This window comes from Lutra lutra, chromosome 1, assembly GCF_902655055.1.
Source record: "Lutra lutra chromosome 1, mLutLut1.2, whole genome shotgun sequence".
Lineage (NCBI taxonomy): Eukaryota > Metazoa > Chordata > Mammalia > Carnivora > Mustelidae > Lutra > Lutra lutra.
In genome coordinates, this window is record NC_062278.1 from 107,532,079 (window position 1) to 107,546,864 (window position 14,786).

At 46.1% G+C, this 14,786-nt stretch overlaps 1 protein-coding gene across 5 annotated transcripts in view; it reads right to left on the reverse strand.

Moving 5' to 3' along the window:
* MCF2L2 (MCF.2 cell line derived transforming sequence-like 2) overlaps positions 1–13,605 on the reverse strand; it is a 259,359-nt gene extending 245,754 nt beyond the window's left edge. For 4 of the 5 annotated variants that reach the window (XM_047731452.1, XM_047731445.1, XM_047731463.1 and 1 more), the window contains exon 1: positions 12,944–13,605. In XM_047731452.1, coding sequence (XP_047587408.1) covers positions 12,944–13,019 — 76 coding nt within the window. In that variant the 5' untranslated portion in view covers positions 13,020–13,605. The remainder of the gene's footprint in view (positions 1–12,943) is intronic. The other variant, XM_047731474.1, reaches the window with a different exon arrangement.
* Positions 13,606–14,786: the final 1,181 nt, after the last annotated feature.

The window sequence follows — 14,786 nt, forward strand, 5'->3', positions numbered from 1 at the left end:
CCCCGGCTTGTGTTCTCTTTCTCACATCTCTCTCTCTGTCAAATAATAAGTAAATTCTTAAAAAATAAAATAAAATAAATAAAAAATAAAAATTGATATTTCCAGCTCCATTTCAAAGTGTCTATGGATGGAACTGGAGGGAATTATGCTAAGTGAAATAAGTCAGGCAGAAAAAGACAATTATCATATTGTTTCACTTATTTGTGGAACATAAGAAATAGCATGGAGGACATTACGAGAAGGAAGGGAAAAATGAAGGGAGGGGGGAATCAGAGGGGGAGATGAACTATGAGAGACTATGGACTTCAGGAAAAAACTGAGCGTTTCAGGGTGGGAGGATGGGTTAGCCCAGTGATGGGTATTAAGGAGGGCATGTATGGCTTGGAGCACTGGGTATTATATGCAAACAATGAATCACGGAATACTAGATCAAAAACTACTGATGTACTGTATGGTGACTAACATATGAAATGAATGGAATGGAATGAAATGGAATGGAATGGGCAAGAGAAAAAACAAAACCAAAAAACATAATGTCTGTGTTTGCTGACCATAAATGTCTCCTCTCCCATCTTCAAAAAATTCTCTGGAACCCTCTCATCTTCTGTGTACATGATTTTTGAAATATTGAGGAAGAACTGAGTTTCACACCTAAATCAACCAGATGCAAAAGCAAAAGAGCTAATGTGGAAGGAAAAGAAGCAGAGAGGCTGGAAGACCACAAGAAGAGAAGCGCAACGAGAAAAGGGAGGAACTAGGGAATGATGGCTGTCTCTGCCCAAAATTTTCCTCCTGGAGCTTACAGCTTAACATATGCCTCCTCTATAGACTGTAAGGTCCAGGAGGACACCTTTCATTCCTGCGGTCCCTGGGGAGCAGCAGTGGGGCTGCAGCAGGGCAGGTCACAGGGGTCACAGTCGCTCCTTCACACCCGTCCCTAGCACCTGCCCTCATGCCCAGCCCTGGAGGCCTCCGTAAATGTGGTTAGTCTCAAATCAGGTCTTACATAAGGAGACAAGGGCAGAAGGACCTCTTTCCCCTCAGTGACTGAATTAATTCTAGCCTCCTTGGGTACAGAAAGAGAAAGGGCTAAAACGAATTTAGACTGATCTGATAACATATAAACAAACAAGAAGACACACAAACCAAAACCTCAGCTGAACATAATCTGGGCTCAGAAACCTGGACAAAGAAATCCAGAGGTAACTCTGGTAGGCTGGGCAAGCCCAATGTGCTCTAACACATGGGGCACCTGTCGCTTGTCCACCTGCGTATACTTTGTGTTTGACTCTCCCTCATAGTAAAGTCCTTTAGACCCAGGGGCTCTTCTGTACTAAATAAAAGCACCTGCACATGCTGTTACCTTGCCATTGTAACTGGGGGTTATAACTTTATAGACTGTTTTTCCCTAAGGTTCTGGTGGTTAGCACCAGAAGTACATGCAGACAGCACTCCTAAAAATTTCTTCCTTCACAAAGGCTTATTCCTGTCGAAGTGTTACACATTTATTACTTTTGCTTACTTAAAGACTATAAAGTAAATCTTCACTTTTTTTTTAAAGATTTTACTTATTTGACAGAGAGAGATCACAAGTAGGCAAAGAGGCAGGCAGGGGGTGGGGGGGGGGGACAGGCCCCCTGCTGAGCAGAGAGCCCGACCCGGGGCTCCAGCCCAGGACTCTGAGATCATGACCTGAGCCGAAGGCAGAGGCTTAACCCACTGAGCCACCCAGGCGCCCCATATCTTCACATTTTTAATGGTAGTTTTCTTTGGAAGAAAGTGACTATTAATAAACAAACATTTCAAGTGGTGGGTAAAATACTTACACTCAGGGGACTAATGCTTTTAGCTTCCACTAGGTTTTCCAAGAGATTTTTAAAACTCACTAATAACACATCTATGCTTTATTGGTTTATATGCTCTTCTGTAATGAGAAATTAAACCAAGGCCTTGAAGCCAGCCAAACCTGACTTTTAATTCCACTCAGTTTGACCATGGACAAGTTTCTTAATCTACTTAACCCTCAAATTTCTCCTCCATTAAAAAAAGGACTGTACTTCTGACTAAATTTAATGAAATCAATAGTGTGGATAAAGCACAATATGTGACATTAAAATAAATGGTGGCGATGATACCACCATTTTTAAAGAGATTTATTTGTTTATTTGACACAGAGAGAGCATATGCACAAGAGCAGGGAGCCTCATGTGGGTTATGACCTGAATGGAGAGCAGATGCTCAGCCAAATGAGCCACCCAGGCACCTGACAACATCATTTTTAATATTATTTCCATATCCTCTAGCCTCTACAACTTCTCTCCCCAGAAAAAGAATCTATATTCAGAAGGAAAGAAAGTGAGATACCATATGTAGATCTACCTTCCAGCTTGAGGTCATTCCTTCTTTCAAGGTAAAGCTTAAAGCTTCTCAGTTGTCCAGTGAGTTCTATGCAGAGAATGGAATAAACAGGACACCCAGCACAGGAAGACGAGTGCAGTTAACCAAAATCAGCCATTCCCTTACCCCACCCGCTTAGAAAGCTTTCCCCTCTCTACCAGCCTAAATCTTCTCCTTCCTTCCAATCAAGCTCAAGTCATAAATCTAGTATACAGCTTTCTTGAATCACGGAAGTTCACAACTTCAGCCTCCAAACAGCTCACAGGCTATAAGCCTGCCAACAGAGCCTTGCTTATGGTTGGCACTCTCCAAAAATCTGTTCACTGACCAGTTGGTTTCTTGATGTAGTTGTGGTGCCTAAGTACCTAGGTGGCCACACAAAGGCAGTGGGCCTTGGAACATAGCCCAAAGAAAGAAGCAGTACAGTGCACACAGGGAATGGTTTCTATTTTGCCCAGGGCTAGCCCTTAAAACTGTCCAAGTATTTCATACTCTTACTGATTCTAAAGTTGAAAGTGCCTTCCAAGTTACCACACTTGTTCTGATAGGTGAGTGCACAGCTTGAAGCCCTCTTCTCTGAGGACTTCTTCCCCATTCCAAGACGAAACCAATTTCTGAACCCACAGCTGATACGATCAGAAACGCCTAAGTTTCCTCTGAGCTGGGCCAACCAGGCTGTCCAGAGAGAGACTGTGTACAGAGAGATCCAGAGACTGAGAATCAGTTAGTGATTTCTCTAGATCTGGAAGGGGATCTGGCTGGAGTGGCCATGTGAAGTCCATACTCACTGATAAAAGAACAGAGGGCTAGTCTGCAGAGAGAAGCAGAAGAATGTTACAGACACCATAGAGAAGCAGAGACCAGACTAGGTAACACCAGGGAGAGATGCCCAGCCACCTCAGTTCTCCACTGTACATCTTGTTGATGAGGCCCATGGAGCTTCCTGTTCTGAGGTTCCCATACTCCACAGCCTGGAGAGTATGGAACACTTGAGTAATAGTGCTCAGGAGTTCAAATTCTGGAGCCAAATCTGTCTGAGTTCAAAGCCTGGCCTTGCCACCACTAGCAGAGTACTACAAAACAAACTATTTTGTCCTTTGTTAATCTGAATTAAATATACACATCTTTAGTAACATCAGTGTGTTAAATTCCAAAATCTCTAAAGCTTATTATAATCATTATTGCCTGTTAGTAAGTGCTTGAATTCAGTAAGTCTATGATAATGAGATAGTCTTGCTTTTTAGATTCATTAAAATCAATCAATTCCTACCTTTTAAAATAAGCAGAAAGAGAACCTACACCCATTTAGGAAGAGCTAGTCCATGGTGCCAGACTAGGCTCAGAGGCTCTCTGGCTGGGCCATACTCACTAACATCTAGAGCGAAACAGACATGACAACAGCCTTACCCTTCAGGAAAAATCCCAAGAGAAGCAGGACCATTTCCATTTTGATCCTCAATGATTTCAACTATCCTGGCAGAGATTTTTACATTAGCTACATTAATTATTAATTCAGCAGAAATGACTACTTGATGCCTTTTTTAAATATAAGAAACACAGATGGGCCTTTATAGCACAAATGTAGGCCCCTGGCCAAGGCAGGCCAAGGGAGGCCCTGTTAGGGGGCCAGGCATCCGATAACTGTGCCTAACACCCATGATTCCTGTACACGAGAGATCCCTGTGCTTAGCTGGTTCCCGGATAATAGACGGGAGGAAGCATTTTCACACTGCTGAGCACTCTTAAAAGTGAACTGCAGTTTTTTTTAACATTCAAGATCCCCACCACCTGGGAAAACAAAAAGAAAAAATTTTGAGACCCAATTTACTAATATAGTTTGCAAAGTTCCTAGTAGCTTGCCTGCAACAACACTGTGATAAAAGGAGGCTATGTGAATGAAGCATATTTTCCCTGTGAAATATACACAAGGTGAAAAGCCAAGGAGACATTCTGCTTCCCCCTTGGAACTCAGAATGTTGGAAAAGAGTGCTCACTCTTACCCTGACACCAAGAAAAAGCCAGATAAACTATAGAATTATAACCTGTCCAGAACCTATATAAACAAATAAAAAGAAATCACCTAAAAGATTTAAACAAATTGTGGAAGGTTTAAGTATGGGCTAACATGAGCCAGGATGTAAGGGGTGCTCCCAGCTACCTGCAGGCTCTTCTCCCTAGAGTGGTTACAGGCTGGGAGTCTGGAGAGAGCCTCTGTCAGGGTGGGGGTGGGGAGGCAGACCAGGAAGAGAAGAGATGCCCAGGAAAAGCTCATTTCTCCCTGTGGAAAAAGACTTCAGATGCGGGGCGGGGGGGGGGGGGGTGGCAGCCCACCCTTTAACTGGATTCTAGGGTACAGGTGAAGACCCACTGCAGCTTGAAGAAGATTAAAAGAAAACAAATAAAAATCCCTACTTCTGGGGGAGGCATAGAACACTCTCCCAAAGAATGTCTGCCCAAAAAATCTGGTTCAAATTATTTTAAAGCCCTTGCAAACACAGCCCAGCTCCAGTGCGTCATGCGACTTCGTTCCGTCCCTACAGCAGTGACAGAATGTAGAGCAGCAGCCCCTCACTACATGATGGCTTCACCATCTCCAAAGCACACTGCACAGGAGGCAGGCTCTTCAGGGGCTTTGCCTTTCTCTCCAGCATCTCTGGACAGTCCTGGCTCATCCCAAAGCAAGAAGCAAGGACAGGGGCTGATCCTTGGGAGGAGGACACACGCTTCCTCCCTCACTCAAAGCTGCCATTCACCATTGCTGCCGCTGCCACAGTGAAGGCCCGGAGTCCAGAGGCCTTCTCGGAACCTCTGCCACCGCTGCCTCCCTCTCTCGGCTGTGCTGGCCCTACTGCTTCATCCTGCAGGCATCCTTTTTTCAACCTGTGCCCTGCAGAGCAAGCTTGCACCACTCAGGCTGCAGTTTCTAGTGAGTACTAGGGGCCTACGGGTAGAGTACTCCTCTTGACTAGACAGAGGGGCAATAAAACACTCCTTCTCCTGCTTCTCCTGCTAGTCCATAAAGCAAACAATTGAAGTCACTCTATACTCATGGAGTCTCTTTTGCTACAGTCCTCAAAGGATTTCTGTTTAACCACTTTCACTACATAGGATCATTCCAACTTGTAAAATAAACAGAGGGACTGATAAAAGTATCACCCTACATTAGAGATGAGGAAATTCAGGGAATAAAGACATCTTTTCCATCCAATTAACATGTGGTTCTTGATCTCCTATAATGGGTTTAATTTAGCCTACCAGGCCATTAAGCAATCTTAGTTGGGATTTCTACCCTTAAGTAAGACATGCCTATGTTATTACATAAGACTTGAGAACATGTCCAACCAACAACTAAAATATATATCAGTACTTGGAACAAAAAGGAAAAATCCAAGCTAGACTGTAATCAAATGCTCAAAAACATGTATGAGAGGGATACCAACTATTATAGGCATTCAGAAAAGACAGGGAGGCTGGCCTGGCCTGGCCCACCCCGCAAAGGGCTCCTGGGGAGGCCAGGCTTGAGGGGAAGCCCTGGAGATTCAGACAGGCAGGCAGAGTACTGCTGGTAAGAGTAATCACAAATGGTGGGGCACCTGGGTGGTGCAGTGGTTAAAGCCTCTGCCTTTGGCTCAGGTCATGATCCCAGGGTCCTGGGATCGAGCCCTGAGGTCAAGCCCCATAACGGGCTCTCTGCTCAGCAGGGAGCCTGCTTCCCCCTCTCTCTCTGCCTGCCTCTCTACCTACTTGTGACCTCTGTCTGTCAAATAAATAAATAAAATCTTAAAAAAAAAAAAAGGGTAATCATAAATGGGACCTAGACAGAAGAAAGAGAGACCCAGGGAGGCTAGCAGATGGGTGTACCTAAATGAGGATGCTTTCCAATCACTCAAACAGAACAAACAAAAGAAAGAGCTTTTTCATGAACAGTGCCAGGTACGGAGCTAAACCTCAGGATATACAGATGACTCAGACATCTCCCTGCCCTCAGGGAGCAGACAATGGGATGGCAAGGCAGAAATCCTTCCCCAATACCAAATTAACATAAAAACCCAGCTTTTTAAAAAAATTACTTTCAAGCAGCAGTAAGAATTTTTGCCTTGATATAATAGAACATAGACTTTGAAATCAGATCTGACAGATCCTGACTCTCTATCTCTTGTAACACGATGGATTTAAGCAAATTACTGAACTTGTTTTTTAATTTGCAGTTTTGACATCTTCAAGATGAGAGTAATAACGCCTACTTTCCAGAGCTATAAAGATACAGAAGCATATGTGAAAACTAACTCTCAATAAATTTAGCCAATATTTCTAAACAGTTAAAGTTGAAACACTTCTTGGACTTCTAGTTTCTTGCTTGAAATCTGTGCCTTTGGTTAGGTTGTTAACTTCACAGGTTTTTTTCAAGGTCAGACCATGTAGAATCCTGGTCTGGAAGCCAGCAGTGAACTAGAGGACTAAAGCTTTAGTAGTGCAACTGTTGAAAGCAAATCGGACTCCCTGGCTAATAAGCTCAGTCACAACCTGCAGACACTCTGGAAATAAAAGCCATCATGATGTGAGAGGTCTTCTCCAAGACTAGGAGGAAGAACACTTCCTGGTAGCAATACCCCCCTCTCCTGTGCTTTTATAACCTGCTACCACCAGTGGGAAGACATTGAGGGTGTCTCAAGGGCCAAGAGTCAGGTAATCGGGTTCTGCTTCTGAGTTTTGCTTTTGGCACTACAAAGGAGAAAGCAGAGAGGTGGCCCCAGGTAGTGAGAACATACTTTTCTCTAAAGCAACATGTCAGGATTAGCCTTCAGCCCCCTGGAATAGCCTTCCACAAGAAGGTGGGTGCCAAGAAGAAGAGAAGGACACTGATGGTGCCTATGATGTACTAGGACAAAAAACAAAGTAGATATGCTGTCCTTGTATGTAAAGCCATTCTCATTATCTCTGCTTCTCAAGTTTCTCCCTCCAACAGAACTAAGCATTCACAAGGCACTATTTACACATTCATCTTCTACCAATCCTGTGAGATGAGGATTATCTGCATTTTACATATGAGGGAACCAAGACTTGGAGGGAAAGTAATGAGCTAAAGCTGTTTGCTGGCAAAGTCTGTGCAGTCTTAGTTCACATCTGGAAAGGCAGGAATCATCATTGACATTCTCCACATTAGAAAAGATGGTCACCTCCAGAATCAATATTGTCTAGACACTGATTCTAAGAAATCCTAATATAATAAATGACCATTTTCTATAACATGGATAGTTGTTATTATCATAACATTTTAGTTAATACGTGCTTGGTATCCTTCACCAAAATCCGGCATTTCAGATCATAAACACAATGGCATCCATTCAGTCTTTAGATCACTACTATGTATCTGAGTAACTCCTATGCCTGACACAGGTTACCAAAAAAATGAAATTCCACTCCTCTTCCTACTATCCCAATATGAACAACTCAAAGGCATAAGTCACAATATACATCACCGATGCTTGGTGGAGCAATGAGGTAGCTAGTCTCCAATGTGGCAACTGTGGCAGCAGAAAAACTCCTTCAAACCATGCCCCCACCCCCAAGATATCTGCATCCTAATGCCCAGACACTGTGTAGGTCGGGTTACATGGCAAAAAGAATTAAAGTTGCAGATGGAATGAAGGCTGCTAATCAGCTGACCTTAAAATAAGGAAGGCCAGGGTAATCACAAGAGTCCTTAAAAGTGGAAGACGAAGACAAAAGAGAAAAAAATGGAGATGGAGACACAAGAAAGACTAGCCAGATGTTGCTGGCTTTGGAGCAAGATGGAGAAAAGGGGCCACAAGCCTAGGAATGCAGGCAGCTTCTAAAAGCTAGGAAAGGCAAGAAAAAGGATTCCCCACAGCACCTTCAGAAAAGAATGCTGCCCTGGCTGACACCTTGATTTTAGCCTGGTGAGACCTGTGTCAATATCTGAGCTACAGAACTGTAATAAAAAGAATTTATGCTGTTTTAAGCCATTAAGTTTGGGGTGATTTATCATAGCACCCATAGAAAATGGATACGGCAACTAACACTTCCACCCCTCATGGTGGGGTATGCCGATCTTGCCATCAAGAATAAGAACTTGTGGGCGCCTGGGTGGGTCAGTGGTTAAAGCCTCTGCCTTCGGCTCAGGTCAGGATCCCGGGGTCCTGGGATCGAGTCCCGAATCGGGCTCTCTGCTCAGCGGGGAGCCTGCCTCCTCCTCCTCTCTCTCTCTCTCTCTCTCTCTGCCTGCCTCTCTGCCTACTTGTGATCTGTCTGTGAAATAAACAAAAATCTTTATAAAAAAAAAAAAAGAATAAGAACTCCCCTTGAATTTGGGCTGGGCCTGGGACCACCCCGACAAAAAGAACTTGGAAGTGACTTCACAGAACTTCAAGCCCAGTGATCAAGAAGTCCTGGCAGCTTCTGCTTCATCCCCATCAAAGACCTGAGCTTCGAGGTAAGAAGTCTAGACTACCCTGCTGGAGAACGGCCACATGGAGAGGACCTAGAAGATGAGATGCCACCATGGAAAAAGAGACCACATAAGGGAACACCAAGACGCCATCCACACAGTGCCAGCTATTGCCCCAGTTGCCATCTGATTACAAACACTTGGGGGGATCAGCTTGTCGGGTATTTTGTAAATCACAAAAAGGTATGAAATTTTGTCAAATAACTTTTCTGTCACTATTGAGACGATTATGTAGTTTTTGTTCTTTATTCTATTGATAAGGTGTACTACATCAATTGATTTTCAGATGTTAAACCAGCCTTGTGTTCCTGGGATAAACCATATATGGTCATGGTGTATAATCCTTTTTATATGTTGCTGGATTTGGTGCTAGTATTTTGTTGAGGCTTTTTGTATCTACATTCATTAGAGATACTGGCCTATAGTTTTCTATTCTTATAATGTCTTTGTATGATTTTGGTATTAGGGTAATATTTGCCTGAGAAAATGAGAAGTGTTCCCTCTTCTTCTATTGTTGAGAAGGGTTGTGAATAATTCGTATTTATTCTTCCTTAAGTGTTTGGTAGAATTTGCCAGTGAAGCCATCTGGTGCTTTACTCTTTTTTTTATTCTGAAGTTCTGTAAATGAACCAACGTGGTTCTATAGTCTAGAAAAAAGGAAAAAGGATATTCCTACTGTGTACTGCATGGGTTAAACACGTCTGGACACTTTTCACATGTGAGCTGCATATTTTTTGCGGGTATCCAACAAACTAACAAAATTCAAAGGAGGTCCCCACAGTGAATGACATCATATGAAGAACATTTAAGGGGTTTAATGTTTACTTAAAAAAGGGATTTAGGAAGCAAGAGTTATCTACAAACACTTCAGAATTGCCCTTAAAAATTAAAAAAAAAAATCTGCCTGGCATTACTCAATACTCAAGGTCCATCCCAAGGCACAACAAATCATTCATTTGTTCAACAAACACTTATTCTGCAATTCTTTGGGGGAGGCTGTGTTAGGTAACAACAGATTGGTAATGTAGAGTCTAGGAGCAGAGATAAGACAAGCACACAAAAACCAACCAACCATAATAACACAAGGGAGAGAATGAGAGGTGTTATGAGACTAGAACAAAATCTACTTTGGAATTCAGAGGCAGGAGTCTTTATTTCCCACTGGCAGGATCAGAGATACCTGGAGAAGGAAGCATTGAGTTGGGCTTGAAAGGTGTTTACTATTTTTGTGTGGAGAAATATATTAAGGGGTCATTCCAGGTGGAGAGAAAGCAGACACAAAAATTTAGAGGTGGAAACAGAGTCAGACAATATAGTGGAACAAAGCTAAAGAAAGAAAAGTAAGGAGTAAAGAAGAGTAAAAAAAAAAAGTAAAAAGAAAGTAAAAGAAGAATAAAGAAACATACATGTAAAAATATTAATTATTGGGGGATAAAACCAGAAGAGTGCCAAATAAAGTACAAAGAGCTCATACTCCAAGCTACAGAGAATGACAATGTAGAGGTATCATTAAAGGTTTTAGGGGGTGCCTGGGTGGCTTAGATGAGCATCTGCTCCATCTCCTGGATGGAGCTCCCTCTTCCTCTTCCCCTCCCCCTGCTCATACTGTCTCTCCCTTTCTCAAATAAATAAGGGTTTTAGAAAAAATAAATGCTGTGTGTTTATTCCTGGTATAAGTTGGAGGCAAACAAAGGAGAGGCAGAAGGCTTAGACTATGGTTAGTCAAGAGGAATGAAGTCCTGAAGTGGGTCACAGGAAGGTCACAGTGGGAATGGACATTAGGAGAGAGACCCATGAGATTATTTCAGAAACTGAATCAACAAATTCCAGACCTGAATTGTCAAATCTAAGAGACTATGAAAGCAGAGCAGAGGAAGAACTGGCTGGGGGCACAGAGGCGGCAGAGTGAATATGGAAGCACAGTGTTATTACCCAGATGAGTGTTTAGTATAGAATGAGGGGAGTGTTCTCACCACTGTCTTGCTCCCAGCACTTCTCAACCCTCTCACAACTCATCACACCCCTCAGACTGCTCACCAAGAAAATGCCTGAAAAGAACAGTCAAACACTGAGCCAATCCACTCTCGCAGATGCTAGGTTACTCAGTGAGACTGGTTACTCAGTGAGACTCTCCATGAAGATAAAGGCTGGCTGCCCCCTCAATCAGATCCCCAGACAGACATCTAAACAGTTGCCTTCTGGTCCTGAGCCCACCATTCATTACCTCTGAAACCTTAAAAGATGAACTTTATAAGTCTCAGTTTTTTCATTTGTAACATAGGGATGATAACCTGTTTCACAGGTTTGTGAGATTACAGGAGGATACGGAACACTGCGAGACACACAAATGCCAGAGGTCATGAGAAGCTCTCTGACAGCAGAAACTACAACAAATTCATGTCTGTATCCTTCATGGAGCGCTAGAAAAAGAGGGAGCAAGATAGGAGAGAAAATACCAGAGCCTGGGCCCCACAGGCAGCCTGGTGTTAACCAAGAAATACTGCCTACCAGATCTTTGAGAAGATCCCATATCCAAAGAAATAAGTGGGACCTTAATAATCATCTACATCTACCTCCTCCCTTAACAGATGGGAAGTTTCATGCTGAGAGAGGCCCAGTGATCTGTCCAAGATCTTTAGTGGCATATGGGAATATGAGCAATAACACATTACAGTTTAGATGGTGCTTTTACCCATATCAGCTTACAAATTGGCTTCGAGCTGGGTGGGAAAGAATTCTTAAGATTCCCATTTTTAGCCTGAGGTTGAATGACTTGTCCAGGAAGGATTCAAATCCAGACAGTCATACCCCCCCAGTCCACGGCTCTTTCCCTGCACAGCAACTTCATGCCCGCACAATTTCAAGCAAAATCATTCCAGCATTCAGTATATTTCAGACTCCAAATTCTGTTTGTTTCCTCCTGCCTCCAGCAACATTTCACATTCAGCCTTCCCTGGTAGGATTCTAACGACCTTCTGTCTTAAAGAAAAACCAGTTCGGCAGCCACGCTGGCACCAGAAACATTTTTTTAAATGAATCATCAAAACTGGGTCTTTCCAGATAAATCATCTTCACAAAGTATATCCCCACATGTGTATCATTCAAGATGTATATCATTATTGCACTAAATACATTGGATTAGGGTGCTCAAAGAGCAATGAAACTCATTAATTGAAGCAATATATAATATATAAATAATAAGAAGGCAGTTTTAGCAAATGGGCAGAACACTGAAGTAAAGACTCCCAGAGTTTAAAACTAATTTGCATTATGGAAGGGTCTCAACATTAAGGGACCAACATTGAAAATTATGCCGATAATTCTAGTCATCTGCATCCAAAGAACCTCTACCTGAATGTGTTTTTATGTGGGGAGGTGCAGGGAAGAGGTGGGGGAAGAAAATGCTAAGAAGCAATCCACGTACCACAGTCTCAATGCCCTCTTTACTGAAGTTGGCCCGTCCTCCCACCACAATCCTTATTCCAGGAGCAAGGCATGCATGTTCTGCTGCCCTGTTTTAACTCAACGGAAGAGGATTAACATGGCTCAGTCTCCTAAAGACTGCACTGGCTTGTCATCCGGGGGTCACCACAAGTGCGCGGACACCTCCAGGAGGTAGTTTCAACGCGCGCGGGCGCCAGGCTGCCTACCCTCTACCGTAACCTGCGTTTCACTACGCAGGCTTGTGGACAAGCCTCCGCGGTTGGCAGTAGTTTCTGGAAAGCACCTGCACTCGCTCAAGTTCCCTCTCCTTTCTCATCTCGTAAACCGCGACACAAGTCCCCACCCCCGCCGGGTCAGCGCGGGTAACGGATCCTAACAGCCCAGCAGCCCTCAGGGGACCAGGCACCTGCCTGGTGAAGGCACCGGCCCCGCCAGGCGTGGAGAACCCCAGGGATGTCTGGCAGTGGCCGCCCCCAGCAGCAGCGAGGCCGAGACGCCCGGCCCGCACCCCACCGCCTTCCCACGCAGGGTGCTGCCTGGGGGCTGCGGGCGAGCGCGGGGAGGAGACCCGCCCCAGAGACTACGCCCCCACCTCCATTAATAAAACGCAAGGGGGAAAGAAGCTCCATTTACCGACATGAGTGATCACTGTGGCCAGTCGCCGGCTGAGCTCCTGGGGGGCCATTTCTTCTTGTAACCAAAACCGCATTTCACCGAAAAGCCACTCAGTATGTAAACAAAACAAAGCAACACTCAAGTGTTCCTGCGGCTGTCATGGATGGTGTTTCAAAGACATCTCCTCCCGAGGATGCGCTGCCCTCACGCTCTTCCTCGCTCTCTTCAGGCACGAAACGAGTCCCTCCCAGTCCAGGCCAACTTTGCTGGGCCGCTCGGCCAGCCACGCCCTTCAAGGAATTGTCTCAAAGACTAAAATCCAGCAGCTTTTCCAACGTAATGTCTGGCTTTCGGAGAGAGGGAAATGGCAATTGTGGACGTAAGAAAAACAAGTCGCCCCAAATCCCGCTGTAACTGCGCGTCGGGCTGCCCCGGCCGCGGGAGCGCCCCGCTCTCTGGATTTGCTGTCCCGGTGGGTTGGGTCTTCGGCGCCGCCTTCCGGTGGGGTGAGGAAGAAGGATGCTCCGCCGGTACGCGGAGGGAGCTCGGAGCCTGCGCGCACGGGGCGGAGGAGCCGGAGGAGCCGAAGGAGCCGAGGAGCCGAGGAAAGGAGGGCAGAGGCTGCGGGCGGCCTGAGGCCCCTGCTCCTCCGCGTCGCCCGCCTCACGCCCCGCGGCGCGCCCAGCGCTCCTGCCTCCTCGCCCACCGCTCCCGCCTCCTCGCCCACCGCTCCCGCCTCCTCGCCCACCGCTCCCCGCCTCCGGCAGCGCGCAGGCGCCCGAGCGCCGTCTGTTGCCAGGTGGAGAGCTGCGCCCCAGGCCCTGCTCGGAGCCCGCGGGAGTGGGTCGACTCACGGGGCGTCCTCGCAGCTTTTGGGGAAAGGAGACGGCGATTTAGGCGCTCCTGCTCGTACCGGGGTTCTGAGCACCTGTCTCGGCTCCCCTCCTTGCCTGCCAGGTGCCTGCAGAGTGGCCGAAGCGAGGAGGGGGCTGACAGGGAGAGGCGCAGCCACCCCGCCGGGGCGGCTGCTCGCACGGCCGCCCCTACCCCAGGGCTTGTCTCACGCGGTAATCGGCTTGCGCTGGACGCACCTGCCCTCGGAGCCGGGAGCGCGGGCTGTACGCGGACAGGGCTGGGCACGCATGTGCGCACACCCATCTCCACCGTGTGGGCCTTTGTGCAGCTACTCCATGGCGCCACCGCTCCGTCTGCCACGGTCAGGAGCGCCGAGGCTCCATCCTAACAAGGCTCTGGCACAGACCCCACGCGGGGCTCTCCTCCCTGTCAGCCCCGGGAGCGTCTTCTCTGGGCCACTCTCCCGCAGCAGTCGACGTCCTGCAGCTTCTTCAGATGGCCCCAGATACTACCTGTCGGGTAGCGAAAGACTAACCCGGTTCCGCAGAACTCCACAGCCAAAGCCTACGCAAATGGGAATCGGGTCAGGTTGTTCCTCAACCCATTCTACAACGGGGGACCCTGAGGATCTGGTCGCAAGAATGCCACAACCATCACAACTTCTTCTTTTTTCCCGAAGATTTAAGGCTTTTTTTTTATTGTATTGTATTGTATTGTATTGTATTGTATTGTATTTATTTGACAGAGAGAGCACAAGCAGGCAGAGAGGAAGGCAGAGAGAGGAGGAAGCAGGCTCCTCGCTGAGCAGAGTCCGGATGCAGGGCTCGATCCTAGGACTCTGAGATCATGACCTGAGCCCAAGGCAGAGGCTTCAACTCATTGAGCCACCCAGGCGCCCCCATTACAGCTTCTAAGCCAATGCCAGGAAGCTCAGCTTTCCTCTTTGACATGTAAAAAGCCAGACCCCAAACACTCCGGATCTAATTTCAAATAGTGGCCAGTCATC